Source organism: Acanthisitta chloris, unplaced genomic scaffold (genome assembly GCF_000695815.1).
Source record: "Acanthisitta chloris isolate BGI_N310 unplaced genomic scaffold, ASM69581v1 scaffold10377, whole genome shotgun sequence".
In the NCBI taxonomy this organism is placed as follows: Eukaryota; Metazoa; Chordata; class Aves; order Passeriformes; family Acanthisittidae; genus Acanthisitta; species Acanthisitta chloris.
In genome coordinates this window covers 1-15,994 of record NW_008683193.1, presented here as the reverse complement: position 1 = coordinate 15,994, position 15,994 = coordinate 1, and the positions used below count along the sequence as shown (strand labels likewise).

Below are 15,994 nucleotides of genomic sequence, written 5' to 3'. Positions count from 1 at the left end.
AAAAAAAAAAGAGGGTGGCTGGTTTGGGGTTTTATTTAGAACTTGGCAGAATACAACCATTTACCAACTGAGGATTAGCCCAATTTTTGTTTGTGTTGTTGCTTTGCTAAGAAAGCAACAGCTGAATGGGCACAAACAGATTCCTGGTTTTCAAAAAACAATGAAAAAACACTGAAAAAAATTAATTCCATCTGGACTAACAATTTCGAGGGAGAATCTTCTGTCTGGAAAAAATAATTGTGCAGGATGTGCTTCAGCCTCAGCTCCTGAGAGGCTGCGGGGGCTAAGGCAGCAGCACCCTCAGTGGGAAGGGATATGGCTGTGCTCAGTGTGCTGATGACTCCTGCTGGGGCACACCACAGCACTGCCACCCCAGCTTTCTACCTTTCAGGTGGAAACACCAAGGTATGCCAGAACAGGACACAATGGTCCCTCTGTGCATTGGCTTAAGTCAACAAAGGAAGTGACTGCAGGGGAGCAGCAGAGCAGCAATACAGGAGGGTGATGTCCTCTCAGCTGCCACCACAAGATTTGCTCTCAGATGTCTGTCAGCCTTGGGGGTCTGATGTTCCAAAGCACAGAACACCCTTCTGCTCTTGGCTGAGATTTGCCCAACAGAGAGAGGAAACCCAGCTCACTGCTGTCCCCAGCAAGTTTGGCTCACCAAAACCCAAGCTTTGTCCTTGTGCTCCTGTTTTAGCCACACAGGTAAGACAAATCTGTGCACAGTAGCCAATCTCCCCTTGACTCCAGCTTTGTGGAGAAGCTACCAGGCTACCAGAAAAGGGCTGACTGTGTGCCACCAACTGCACATGCTCTCACTCATCTCCAGGCAAGGACCCCAAATATTTCTGGTCCATGCCAGGCCTCAGATTTCATGCCCATGGTAATAATGAACTTGCTGCTGGTCAAAGGATTAAAGGTGCAGATGCAAAAAGCATCTTGAAGAGAGCTCCTGGGCATGCTAAGCACAACAGGGAAGGACCACACATCTCACATAGGCCCAAAGAGGGCATTCAGGCCAAGTGACATTGAATCACAGCCCACCATCTAGGAGGCAGCAAGGCTTGGAGAGAAAGGAAGAAAGAAAAGCAAAAAGAGAAAGAAAGCCTGCCTTGCCCTAGGCAAATATTCCACCTTAGTCAGATTGTACAGACTGATCTATTTAGTGTGTTGTTTATAACAGCCAGTTATGTATGCACATTTAAGCCAGAGAGAGTATTTTTCTTTTAAAAAACACCTTTAGAAGTGCTCTTTAAGCAGTGCCTGGCACTAGAAAGCAGATATGTGACCACTATTTGCTACCATCTCAAGTGAAAGGGAGGTTAAGGCAGTGTAAATGTTTGTTAGGAGTTGAGCCCACTGAGCAGCACAGCAAGCTGTGGTGGCAACAGGACAGGCCTTTTTCCATGGAGGTAAACACAATGGGCTCACAATGCCAGAGATAATACACTGCCATCTCTATGGGCAAAAGGAGAATTTGGCAATAACAATTCTGGGCTAAAACTGCAATTAGTGAGACATATTTAACTGCAGTGCACATGCACTAGTTACAAGCTCCACACAGGCAGCCAGCTTTAATGGACAGGGTGCCAAATTCTGTGCCAACATCTGAAAACCTGTTAATTTACGATGGATTTATTAAAACCACCTTGGCCAGAGCAAAACTCCTACCTGTTCTAATTATAACACTCCTCACAGACCCCTGTTCCCACAGTCTGTTACCCAGTCTCATGAGGGCCTGTGCAGATTCACACTCCCAACCTCACTTAGTCAAAGCAGATCCATACTCTTGTCCCTAACTGAGCACACCGAAGTAACAAACCCTTCCCAGGAACAGTAAATCAACACTGAGGCTGCAAACCAACCTGTTCCAGGAGGCTTCCTGCTCACTCTCTACTCCAATGCTGACCTAGACACTCAAAATTCAGGGTCTCTAGACCGATGTACAGCCCAAATATCCCAAAATCTAGCATGAGAGGTCTGTTTTCTCTACACAATCCAGGAATGGAGATTAACTGATTATGTATTTTGCAGAAGCCATGATTTCAGCTGCTGAAAGGTTAATTCCGTGTAGCCACTGATTAGATCTGTTCCCTCTCCTGTAACAAGAGCTGTAGGACAGGACACTGAAAAGGTTGTATGCCTAGTTGGGTGGATGTATCCACTTTCTCCTGTGGGATGCAACTTTTGGCCTGACCTAAATTCTCCTCTGAGCAGCACTGGTATGAGTGCCAGAAGAGCTAAGAAAGGAATGTGTCGTGCGTGTGCATGCGTGTCTGTCCATCCGTCTGTCCCAGCAGACCAACAGGAATGGAACTGATCAGGACTTTCCTTTCATTCGCTTGGGGTTTTGGAGCTTGTGTTTTTAATAGCCACCAGATTCACTTACTTAGTTTTGAGAGCACAAGAGAAACGCTAGGGGAGGCAGAAGAAACTAAAGCACATCCATGTGGACGTGCTTGCTTATTCAGACTTCAGGCACAAAAGCAACTGATCAAATTACTGTGGGGGTTTTCTGCCCTCCCCATATTGCTTCTCTGCTTTCCAAACTCCTGCCCTGAGCAACTGCACCTTCCACTGGCGCAGTACAGCCTGCCTGAGACGCTCAGCCTGTTGTAGATGAGGAGGAATGCAAGCATTACCTTTTGAAGGCCGTTTTCTATTAGAAAGCAATCTCAAACAACATGACTTCGTTAGGCAGCAGACACCTGACCTCATGTACTTTGCTGCTGCCACTGACAAGAGATACCTTCAGATGCAGCACTATCCCTTCCTAAAAGGGCAACAAGAAAAAGACCTTTCAGTGCCCTCATCGGGCACAGCCAGGATGAGTCAGCTGCAATGCAAATGTTCATTTGCTTTTAGGTGGGATGGGTCCATATGGATGGGGCTGGGAGGGATTTTTTCTGCAAGGAAGAATGACCTTTCCTGAGGACATCTGCAGCCTCTCCACCACGTGAGATGAGTAGCTGCAAAGAAGCTCCAGTGTCATTAGCAAGTCTGGAATGCAGCAAGACCGGTGCCTAGGTAAACGAACACCCGCTGGAAAAATGCTCTCGCTGGCTTAAACCAAGATAGATGGACTTCTGATAGGGCCTTGGTGGAAATCCCTGCACAAACTTTTCTGCAAGTGCCTCTGATACGAACCAAGAAGGAAAACTAAGCAAAGTGTTAACACTTCTCTGGCAGGGCTAAGTGCTGAAAGGATACTTAAAATCACTCTTCAAGAATCAGCACAATCAAAACAGCCGATTGTTTTCAAAAGTCCCAATCTTCAGTGGTGTTTCTCTCCCAGCTAATGTGAGCTCTATTCCAAGGAAAGACTTGTAAAGATTTTACATTACCGTGGACTCTTCAAAATCCCATGCAAAGAAACACAAAACAACAATGAAAATCCTCTTAATTCAATCTGTGCTTTATCGCACAAGGCCGCAGCAGGGGATTTTTGGCTGTGGGAATACAAATACTCATCAGTGCTACAGCTCAGGGTCCTGCTCCGATTACTACCCAAACACAGAATCAGACAGTCCCAGCCTGAAGAGTTTTCAGTCTAAATACACCAGACTTGGTGGAAAAGCCCGAGGCAGCCAGGGGAAGCCTCAGCAACACCCAGACTGCATGGCCAGCCCCTCCGAGCTGGGCTGCTGCAGCTGCGGCTGTGATGCCCTTGATGCCTCCCAGCAGCAGGCAGCCTGCCCGTCCCACCTCTGCACTGCTGGCTAAAAGTGATCCTGCCCATTCGTCTCGCAGCCCCCAAGGGATTTTTGCTCCCCCCCATCTCTCCCAGGATGGTGCAGCAGCAGTCTGAGTGGGCTCGGGTGACAGGCGTGATGCGGCGCTGGCAGGGAGGCTGTGCTGACGCTGTGGGGTGATCGCTCCCTGCTGTGACACACCAGGCAGCAGTTGCTGACAGCGATGGGTGGTCGAGGTCCTTACCACATCCCCAAGCTCACTAGTCCTAAGGAAGAGTGCCTTGGGCAGCTGCTCTGCTCCACCCCAGAGCCAGCCCCACCTCCCTCCCTCCCTCATGGTCGTCCGACGCAGCGCAGTGAAGGTTTCAGACAGCCCTGTCTTGCTTTTAACAACCCTGATGGTTCCTCTCCTGGTCTGAGCACCTGAGTCACTCGGTTTGTCTGCCTTGCTCCAACTCCCACCCTGCAGTACACCACGGAGGCTTTACAGCCAACAGGATTGACGCAGCAGGGAGCCAAAGTCTGCAGGGAAGTAACCATGATGGGTTACACTTCTTTATCTGCCGCTGCACCAGATCCACTGAGAAATAAAAAAGGAATGCTGAAGCAACAGGAGAGGAGAGCAAGAGACTTCCCAGGCTGCCTTGTTCACTCACTGCAGACACCACAACAGGGATGGAGAGGACAGGGAAGCTGCAGGAGGGCCTGGGGACAAACAGACCTGGAGGGGAGGAGGAAACAGAGCAGAAAGGAGAAACGGGGCATTAGAACAAGGCTGCAAGTCTTGCACCATAGGAGCAAAATTCGGGAGGGTTTCAGCATAAGCAGCAGGAGCATCTTTAATGCCTTCCCCAACAATGTTTGGGAAGGAGTGACATCCTCTCCAAAGATAACTCCCTGTTTCGGAGATCTGCTGTTTAATGAAACAAGATCTCCTCGCAGGGAGGAAAGTGCTTTCCTTCCTACAGCTGACCTCGAACGCCATCACCTCTGCCATACCTGGATGACCTTCCAAGCCCTCCTTGAAGGCTCCTCTCTATGTCCAGCTTTCAACGCCCCACTGCCCTGACCACTCAAGTGCTACTGCACAGGCTGAAATGTGCAACCCTGCAAGGCTCTTGCTTCCTCCTGGCAAGCTCATCTAGGGCTCACTATCTGCAGCATCACGTGGAAGGGACTCTGGGAGCAGAGCCCAAGCACTGCACACAGCACAACACTGCACGAACTGACCATGTGGGACTGAGTGGCACTTAATGGCCGCAAGCTTTCCTCACGCTCTGATCCTTCAGGAGCACAGAGCAAGAGGAAGAAATGCTGGACAGTGGGATCAGCAAACAGTTGGGATTACACGCTGAGGTTTTTGCATTCAAACTCTGCTCGGTTGCGGCAGGGCTCTTTAAGGACCTAATCTCCGTGTGACTGTTCCCAGCACCAGCCGTGCCCCTGCGGATAACAAGGGCTTAGGGAAGCACCATCATGATGGCTGTGCTCTCAGACAGGCTGAGTGCAACTGCCGAGCTGGACATCTCCTCCACCCCAGCTACATACTCCACACTGCCACAGCTGCCTCTCTGTGTGAGAGCTGACTTCTCTCACTAAGCACCCAGAGCTGACCATGGCAGAAGTAATGAGACAAATAGAGTTAAAGCAGCACATTTTGGGCTACTGGCTTAAACCCCCATCAGAACCTGGCGTGGGTACTGCTGGGCAGAGATTTGGACATCACTAATGCAACTCACCTGAACCCCAACACTCCTGTCTGTAGTGGTTGTTTTGGGTCTTTATTTGACATGAGTGTAGGAGACATCAGGTAAAACTGAGTGCTATGTTATGCAGAATATGCTCAGATGCAGGATTTATCTCAGGGCACACCAGACTCAGTCACCTGACTGGGCAATGTGTTGTGATGCCATATCCATTCTGCACCTAGACTGCTCCTGGTTCTCACTCTCAGGACTGTTAATTAAAGTAGAATTTGTCTCTTGTTTAATGGTGCTCTGTGCACCTAACCTCAAGGGAGGGGTGGGGACCAGCAGTATCCCTGCAGCAGGCATGCTGGGCTGGGTGGTGGGTCTCTCTCTCTACTGTGCACTCAGATTAATATACAAAGTAGCTTGTTTTAAACATCCACATTCTACTGCTGCAAGAGGAAAACTTCCCTAGAGCACAGGCTTCCACCTTCCATACAAGGTCAGACACTGACCTCCTCCCCCATCGCCAATGACCTTATTAGCACTGATCATGGTTCTAATAATATCCGCATTGTAAGCAGGCCATCTGCCGTAACATTTCACTACAAACTTGGGGAATTGCTTGGTTTGAGTACACTCACGTCCCAGGAAGCCAACTGTCCCTTCTCAAGAACATGCCTCTTCCCCACAGCTTTAAGCTAAATGTTGCAGAAATGCACCTTCAGCTCTCAGTTTTCCAGCATGGAGCTGAAGCATGCAGAGAACAGCATAGAGCCATTCCTAGGTGTTGGCTTCAGACAGAGGATATAAAAATGCAGTTAGAAGTTAAAAATCCATCACTCCAGCATCACAGCATCTGACTCCTCTGATAGTGGGGGGACACAGTTACTCAGTCACTGAAACCCAAAACCAAGGCCAAACACGAATCAGACATTCAGAGAGGCAGACATCAAGCCCAAGGCTCCTGAGAGCAGAGATCAGCATTACTTTTGTGCTACGTTCTATCTACTGTGTGGACAGCAGAAAGATTTTACTATCCTAACATGTTAGCTATGGCTAAACTGGATATTTTCACTGCCATTACAGGTGAGGAGGTTTTTCTCACAGACAGGTAAGCTTGCAGAACTAAACATGTTTGATAGCTTTTCATTTAGAAGCAGCCAGGGTTTGAAATGCTTACTCAGTTAGGACACCTGTCTAAAACACCCAGAGTCCTGTTACTACAGCAGCTCAGCTCCACTCAGCCTTCAAAGACATTTTCTTTGCACTGCTCCTGTGAGGTCAAGAAGTGCAATTAGGCACAGAGACTGACATTACAACACTTCGAGGCAGTTTGCATCACACAAGGCTCTGAAAAGCTGGTTTTCCTAATCCTTGGCCTTTCCTCTAATCAAAAGGTCATCATCAGGCATGGCAGGAGAAGCTACATGGGGCAAGGAAGGGGGTCAGTGCTTCAGTCTGTGCTGCTTTATGAACAACAATAAAACAATATTAATAAGCTGTAAGTAAAACTGTGCCTGTATGGGTAACATTCACTCATGGTCCTCAAAGCATTTATTTTAATACCAGCATAACAATATTTATAGGGGCAGATTTTCAAAGAGCTCAGCTTCTCACTTGGAAATCTAACCACTTATTGAAATGCTCTGTGGGAGATGTCAGACGATGGGCTCTCCAGAAAGCCTGGTACATCTTGTTTATATTTGTTTTAAAGCTTCCAAACAGCTCAATTACATAAATGCATGTTACTGCACCCTCCTTCAGATGGGTGAACCAAGTGGCAGAAAGCTATTGTCAGCAAAGGGATTACATCAAACCGATGCTACGCTGCTGAAGAAATTTACCAACTTCACCGTCTCATTCAGTCACTCCTCTCAAAGGCATCTTTCACCACCTTCCCCCCAGCTCGATTTGCTGGCCTAATGCAATCAGCAGCATGAGAAGTCACTAGGTAGCTCCAATGACACTGCAGCAAGACAGGACACCACAGCCAAGGAAGGGTGGCCCCATGATTACAAAGATCCTCTTTGCCCCAAACTCCAGGGATAGCTATTTGTGGGTTTGAGGTGCCTACTTCAACCCCAGTGTTAGCTACTGCTACAGATCAGGGCTGGAAGACGTAACACTTGAACTTCTTCCCCAGGATATCTGGCAGTGTCATGGCTTGCAACATGGCACCCGTTGAGGTGCCAGAGCTCACTGTACACACAGATACACCTCCTCTGTGCTCCCCTGGCCAATTTCTGACTCACAGACAGGCAAGGGTAAACACAAGCACTGCCAGAGCTTGCTGGCTGGGCTCAGCACCCCATCTCCCTCCTCCCAGTGCAGAGGAAACCCCTGGGGCTCACAGAGCTCCCCACCACATTCACGTTGGGTCACAGGCACATGCACACAGAGCTTGTGCTTGTGATCCCAGCAGACTCGGCAGGGCTGCAGGACCCTGGTGTGCACGCAAAGAAACTCTCCTAAACCAGAAAGCCAAAGGCAGCAGAGTAAACGACCACGGGCAGTTCTCCCCCTTAGGAAAGGCATCGGGAAGACCACTTGCTTCTCTCGAAACCTGATGCAACAGCTCACTCCAGCACAAGGAGCTCTCCGCTGCCCACAGGAGCTCTACAGCACTTAAAATCAGGCTTAAGTATTTTGCAGAACTGGAAGCTCGGCCTGGAGGGCTTTGCCCTTAAAAGAGGAAAGTGAGCCTCAGGAGCAGGAGGTGGCATGCCACAGCCCATGCAACATTGCAATATGCCCATAAAAGGTTTCAAAATGTATCTGCTTAAGTGCACGCAGAAGCTCAGAAGGGTTTAGAGTCACATCCCAAAAGAATTTCTCTCCTGCTTTTTTAGGCAAGTGTGAGCAACAGTCAGCACTTTACCATCATCTTCCCAACCAGAAACCCAAGGTTACTCTTGGCTGACATTAATAATGTAAATGCTGCTGGCTTCACCCTTTGAGGATGGTGGTTTGCTCACGCCACAGGGAGAAAACTGAGGCAACGTGAGCTGCAGGCAGGAGCAGAGGCCCTGCACTGCCAGGGCTGGTGAGGCTGGCAGCAAAACCCCACTGCTGAACTTACTTGGCTCATCTTCCCTAAGAGCTTGGCCTTCAAAATTTGGTCTCAGGACAAATTTGTGGCCACAGCTCTGCTTTCCAACACGTTCAAGGGAAAAGCAGACAAGTCTGAGGCCCAAGGAAAAGCTGTAACAAATTAATCAGCTGCAGGAAGGAAAGGCAAAGACAGTGGTCCTGTGCTTGCCCCTTGCACCAGGCATGCCTCCTGAAGTGCCAGCCTGCACCCACACCTCTGCCAGCCTCCTGAACCTCACCCAGGAACACCACACACGAGACTGGCACTCACACACACACAGGCAACAGCAAAGGCATCTGCTGTTGTGTGGGCAAAGCCTCAGGAGACACATGGGGTCAGGAGGTCTGGGGCACTCGTACAGGAGTACAAGTCTGAGGTCCAGCAAGAAGGCCAATCTGGCATATGAGGGACCAGCACTTTCAGAAGTCCAAGCCTGATTGGTTAGGGCAAGATGAACTCAGAGTATTTACCTACTACTGCTACTGCAAGTGTCACACTGAGCTTTGTGGGCCTTTCCTTTCAGATAACTCCCTGCAAGCCTCCTCACAGGCTCTTAACATCCGCTTCTGTACTGATGGCAGCAGCCTTTGTACTGACAGTGTGGCCCCTCCAACTCCTGTCTCCAGGAGCCCCAAGAAGTTCTCTGGGCTGGGCTGGGTCTCACTTCTCATGGTTTCCATCAGAACTACACAGTACTCCCAGGACTTCCTCCACTCTTCCAGCAACAAGCTGAAGAGGGAGCATCCCTCCAGGGTAGCACCAGAACTAGACTATGCCCCAGGAAACCTACAGACATCTCAACTTTCTTGCCATGTAATGTGGACATCAAGTTTCACAAGGCACACATCCTTGGAAATGTAAGGGCCGAGATACTGTTCCCGAGGCTGCTCAGCTACAGAAAGACCCAGTAGAGGTAAGTGCAGGACCAACCTCCTCTCCCTCCATAGCATGTCTTAAAGATCACCTGCTTGCTTTAAAGCACAGACAAGGAATTGCTGTTAAGGATTCTGCCTTACATCTTTGCGAATGGCTGGCAATGAATAAGACCTTCCTGCAGCTATCTGTTGCTGTCCCTCCACGAGTCTGTTTCCAGTTACCCACATCACCCAGCAGCTCCACAGAGCCAAGACCAAGGGAATTCCAGATGTCAGACTTTGTATTCAGTGCATAAGGTGCTCTATCCTCCTGCTAGCCCTGATGCAGAGGCAGGAACCTGCCACAGAGAAGCAAGGGGACAGCTCAGAGCAGCAATTTTCTAAACCATGATAGCAAACCTTACCAGTGCTCTTTTGTCACGGTTCAGCTGTCAAAAAGTCACAGATAAATGAAGTGAGACTACCAGGACATCAGAGAAACCACTGGATAATGCTAAACAAATCAAACATGCTCTGCACAGACCTCTGTCCTGCAGAAAGATCAGCTAGGCAGATCAAAGCAACAAGGTGTATCCTTTCCCTGGAAAGCTGAACATGCCTAGGGAGGTCATGCATCATCATCCTCAAGTAACCAGCCTTGACCCCACAGAGAGCATCTGCAGCCCAGACACCAGCACAGGCCTGGGAGATGCTCAGCCACAGGCAGTGACAGGTGAGCTTCTCCACCAGTACTCTCCATCCCACAGCTGTGCCAAAAAACTTTTGAAGATACTAGAGAGTATACACAGCATGTGTGCCAATTAAATTAAGCTGTGAAAACATGGAGCTTGTTTGTAACCTATAAACAAGAAGAGATCAGGTCTAAAAGATTTTCCCCTACAAACTCTCCTATTCTCCTTGAAGTACCACTCTGCTTCAGAAATACAAAGAGAAATACAGAAATTAACAGAGAATGCAAAGAAATGCAGTATTAACAGTCTGTATAAACAAAATTGAGTCTAAACACAATTTTCCCCACTTTCAGGAGTTTGATTCAGTAGTTATTAAAAGCACTTACGACATGCCATAAAACAAGAGCACCCAGACAGGACAGAAAGCTGCTGCAAATCTACTTCCCATCACCAAATGCTGTCGCCATGCAGCTAAGTGTCTTAATGACCAAAGGAAAAGTGAAGGTTTGTCACACAGGTGACTTGGCTCAATGCTGTTCATTCTGGATTATTTGCATCTCCATTACACTGAGCTGAGACATGCAGTCAGAGTGTCTCCAAAAATATCTCTATGGCTTTGTTTGCTTTCTTCTTCCTCTGTAAAAGCGTAACCATATGCTAAGTTTAGTGGGTGTTTTTAGTTGTTTCCTAGTTTGGAGTTTATTTAAATGTTAAAAAAAATAGGTTTGATTGCAAACCAGTAACAGACAGACATAATTCTAGTCAAGTCAGCATAAAGCAGGTACAAATTAGCATGAGCACTGTGCAGAACAGCCTCAGGTACCCCAGTTTCAAGATCATATGGTACACTTATTTCCCAAGCACTGTGAACTTTGGAGTACTATTACCAGAGAATAACACTTCTTTTAGAAAACAATTTAGACAAAACCATACTTTTAACTTCTGATTTTATGCCTGTTCTCTACAAAATAAAGGCAAGCTTTCTGTGAAGAGAACTGTTTTGAAACACGCAACAGCTTAACCATGTTTTTTACATTAGACCTCCCAAAGTCAAAATTCATTCTCCTGAAATTCTCACCCCACTATTTTCTGCTTTTCAAAATGCTCTTCAAAAACTTCAATTTGCATTTGGAATCATCTACATTCATAAAGCAAATTAAGAAAACCCCAAAACAACAAAAAAACAACCCACACCTCAAAGCTGGGCTTACACTTTTTTTTTTTTTTTTAAACCATGAGCCCACAGTGCAGATACCCAAACCATGAGCAGTACAAATCAAAGCCTCTGAACACCTGGTGTGCATTACCTACATATTTTTATGTAATATGTCACTACCTCCCAATGCCCCACCTCTCAGCTTTCTGCTCCATTAGTGACCAAAGAAGATGCTTTTTCCCTTCCTGATATCTTCCAAAACTGAAAATACAACCAATGACTTGCTGGCCAGGAATTATGAATCCCACAAGCTCATCCCCCGCCCTCGTGATCCAGCCTGAATGGGAAGGTTAATGACTTGATGAGCGCTCACAGACAGCTCACTGCAGTGCCACAACAAACCTTTGTAGGAATTGCTACGAGCCAGCAAACTGTGTCCTGACCCTTGCAAAAATCACCAGCTCTGCATGGGACAGTGCACACCGAGCCTGAGAGAGCAGCAATGAATGAACCCAAAGGCTCTTCGAGTTTACAGGGATGACATTACATTCCACTCCTTTGCTCAGGACATTCCAAGCTGCCACGGGACCTGCCTAGGAGGTACTGCAGAATATTGGCCACTGCCCAGCAGCCCTCATGGTCAATTCTAGAAGCAGGGTGGCCCAGAGGTGGCTGGATCTCATGCTTCTGGACTGCCCTTCCATTCACACAAATTAATTCAGAGAACACTGCTTCCAGAATACCAAGGAGGGATGCACGAGTAGAGTGAGAGCTCTCTTGGCATCCGATTCAAATCACAGCTTCTTGCAAGGAACTATTTTTAAGTTTTGTATCAATCTGCTTGAGAAAGGTTCCTTCTGCTGCCTACAAATGTGCAAACTCCCCCTTCGAAGAAACACAGCTCAGGACAGAAAGATCCAGCCTTTCACTTCCAACCTAATCAAATATTTCATGACCAAAGCATTGCACAACACAACACTCCTGCAGAGCATGTCCTGGTGATCCCCACCTGAGCATTCAGGAGTCCTGATTACAGGTAGCACACAATCACCCACGAAACAACCCACACTGAAGCAGTCTGCTTCAGGAAGCATTGCTGCTCTTACCACTGCAACAGGCACAGAACTGCAATAGGAGATTGAGGGAAAAAAGGGGAAAAGTGAGATGCAGTAAGTGCAGAGATGCAGTAAGTGCAGAGATGCAGTAAGTGCAGAGATGCTGAGCGTGACCTGCCCAGTGAGGTGAAACCATTGTGCCCTGGGTTATCACAAGTTCCTGTATGAAGGCATTGTTCGAGCTTAAGAGGTCTGTGAGAAAAAAAAAAATCAAGCAACAGCAGTACACAATGGATGCAGATAAGCAAGCTCTGAACAAAGCCCTGGGCGACTGCAAGACAACGGGAAAACTTATTAGCTGCAAGCATCCTATATCCTGTCTCCAATAAAGCAACACGGATGTTCTGCTAATGCAGGGTGTGAAAAGATGAAGAGAGCACTAAGCGGCTATTGAGCCCTGCACAGGAGAGAGGGTCAGTGTTCAGCAGCCATGGGGCACAAAGACATCCACGGGATGGGCATGAAAAGCCTCTTAACAGGTCTGACAATGGAACATCTCTCCTGTCACCGGCGTGGGAGGCCATGAGGCCCTCAACACCGGTGCAAACAGGGCTTTGCAAGGCCAGCTCTGGCCCAAGAACAGAATGACCATTGTTCCAGAGTTTAGTCACCAGGATAGTTATCTCCACCGGGAAATGCATGGAACACACAGAGGCTGCAGAGCTGGGGACCACACCTCTCCACTGCACAGCAGAAACGGTTCTGCCCAGGCAGAGCCACTAGATCCGTGGGTCTGGAGAAGGAAGTGCTCTGAGACCCCTTCTTGTCTGAGAAGTGGGGTGCAGAAACAGTCCCATCATCCACCCCTGGCCAAGTGCTCTGCATAGTCAGACCTCTCCTCCTGTGTACTTCCCACAGGCAGAGCTGTCTGCCCTCCATGAGGCTTTCCCAAGCTCAAAAAAATCTGTTCCCTGGAAAATTCAGGCCATTTAACTAGCACACACTGGGCATCTGCTACTGTGTCAAGAGAAAACTGCAACAAGAACATTATTTAACAGCCAGTTACATAGGGAACACTCCAAGTTGTGGAAGATCATACCCTATTGCCTTGTCTTTGGGGGGGTTTTTGCCTCCTTCACATGGTGCTCCCAATCCCATTCCCTACTGCAGAAGTGGAGAAGAGTTTGCTCACACCAGTGGGTGGGATTTGAACCCCAGCTGCCCATGGGCTTGGTCCTGCACATCCTCCCAGCCCCAGCTGTGCAGAGAGGGGCTGGCACAGAGAGCCTGGGTGTGCTGCAGACACTGCACCGCACACAGCACATGTGGGGAAGTGTCACACCCTGGGTGACAGTGGACTACAGCACAGCTCAGAGCCGAGCCAAGCTGGGTGGCTGCACAGGGGACACCTCCTTAAGACACAGCAAACATCAGGCAAGTTCTGCAAGGGCCACAAAACTACCCTACACAGCAGGACAGACTTCCTTTCTGTTCACAAATAAATGCTATAAAATGTGAACATGTTCATCTCTTCGTTAAAAGTATCTGCACTGCCCCTGGCTACAATTCAAAAGTTTCAAGGGCATAAAGAACAAGACTTTTTTCCCTTCCATACAAAAAATGTTTGTCTCTCGCTGTCAGCAAACCAGCAATGTAAATGAACATTTGAAAGTCACTGTATAACTAAGAGTCATTGCATACAATCAGATTAAAAAGAGACAACCGAACGCAAACAGAAAACTTGAGCTTCTTGGTAAAAGAGAACAGAAGTGAAAACATGAAGAAGCCACTAACAGGAATGAAATGGGCAAACCAGTGTTAGACAGATCCAGCCCCGGTATGAACCTGCGCACACACAATTCCACCAGTTCTGTTACTCATTATGCTCATAAAAATAAACCCAAATCTTTTCAAGCAACAGTTGAAGTTCAAGGGAAAACATTTAAACTTGTAAAATTTACCAGACTCTTTCTAGAAATTTAAACAGGTTAATTACTCTGATCAAAACATTAAACAATGTCAAGACTTCTCAAACACTATCTGTTATCCATATTGGCTCAGAGTTTTTACCATCCTATTAAAAACAAGTTAGAGAGGAATCATACTTCTGGGAAAAAGGAAATGAATGTTCCTTTCCCAAGAACCACAGTGAAGCAACCCTGGAAAGAGATGCCCAACCCCCCAGCCTACGAGCCCCTGACTCCCCATCCTGACCCACAATCCAAGTCTCTGGTAAATTTTGAGGGTCACCCCTGGAGCTCCAGCAGTGACAAGCTACCAAGAGCCATTTACTGCCTCCAAAATCGACTCAGCAAGGATGAGCACCAGCCACGAGGCTGAGCCATAGCTCCAACAGGCCTGGCAGACCCATTGTGTTTGCATGTCCCTCAGAGAAAGCATTTCCCAACGCCCATTTCTGGGAGCGCAAATATTTTGGCTGCTCCTCATCTACAGGATACCATTAGAGTGCATCTGCCACTCTGTCTCCAGGAAATGCACATAAAGCTGATTCATTATCTTAAAATGCTGCCTTCATTTCTGCTCATTAAAAGCACATTTGAGATCTGTGCGCCGAAGGCATGGCTGATGTGCTCCGGACACTCAAGCACTGGGTTTCAGTTCTCTTCTCATTTCAGTTTCATTTACTGCCCACAACCTGCATTCTCCATTTCAGGGAGAGCTATCACTGGAAAATGCCCCGGATGAAATCCTGTCTCTCCCTGGCGCTCCAGGCAGTCACACCCCACACCAGACTCAGCCTAGATTTCGGGAGCTGCATCCCGCACCGGCAGCATCCTCCTTGCAGAAACAGAGGAATAAACAGCTGTTCTGCACATCCCACACCCCCAGGAAGAGGAGGAAAAGCAAGTGAGCTAAGGTAATGCACGCGTTAAGGCAGTCCTCACCTTTAGGGAGTCAAAGCAGGCAATAACTCGACCGTTTTCCACATGGCAACTCCGCGACGGGTGGGCGAACTTGCACTCTGCATCAGACCGAGAACAAGTCCCTCTCTGGAACTCTCGACACACTTCTAACGTCAGCCATTTTGTATCACGAACCAGGGACACGTTTACAGCCATATTAAAAAAAAAAACAAAAATCAAAACGCAAGCGATCTCACCCTTCCTCAGGGCAGACTGCTGCTGATCCGATCTCACCCTTCCTCAGGGCAGACTGTTTGCTGCTGATCTTTTTTTTTTTCTTTTTCTCTTCTTTTGTTTTTTTTCTTAAAAAAAGGGTAAAAAAGTGAATTCAAGTTAAACGTGAAGAAATAACTAACTTGTTGCTTTGGTAGAACTCCTATTCATCAGCACTTAGGTTTTCATTTAAGTCAAATCGTGTTTCTTTAAACAAGAATGAAACATAAAGCCAATCATAAAATAGAAATCTTATCAGAACAACTGAAAATCAAATTAGAGGCCAGCTCCTAAAAGTGCAATTGTAGAAGTTAAAATACAAGTGTTATATTTTGTGCCACTGCCAAAGTTACTTGCAAATAACTGGCAGACTTTCAAAAGAATTCTGTGCTCTCCAGTTAATGGTTTCAATTATTCTTGCAAAAAGCATATGCTGCTGGCAGCACTTCAGTTTGTGGAATGGTCTCGGTCCTTGGGGAGAAAACTTCGGGGTGTTTTGTTTTTTTTCCTTCTATTTCTTGCTTCTAAAAATCACGGCTCGCGAGCATCAAACCAGGCAAAAGGATGTCTGATTCTTTTTTTCCTCTTTCTTTCTTTTCTTTTAAATATTTGCTACATAGTCG

At 47.4% G+C, this 15,994-nt stretch overlaps 1 protein-coding gene across 2 annotated transcripts in view; it reads right to left on the bottom strand.

Moving 5' to 3' along the window:
- The window catches only part of MBNL3 (muscleblind-like splicing regulator 3), a 54,786-nt gene extending 38,792 nt beyond the window's left edge, over nucleotides 1-15,994 (bottom strand). For both annotated transcript variants that reach the window (XM_009078829.1, XM_009078828.1), the window contains exons 1-2: nucleotides 15,410-15,994; nucleotides 15,141-15,371 (exon numbers count right to left, since the gene is read on the bottom strand). In XM_009078829.1, the coding sequence (XP_009077077.1) occupies nucleotides 15,141-15,314 (174 nt within the window). In that variant the 5' untranslated portion in view covers nucleotides 15,315-15,371; nucleotides 15,410-15,994. The remainder of the gene's footprint in view (nucleotides 1-15,140; nucleotides 15,372-15,409) is intronic.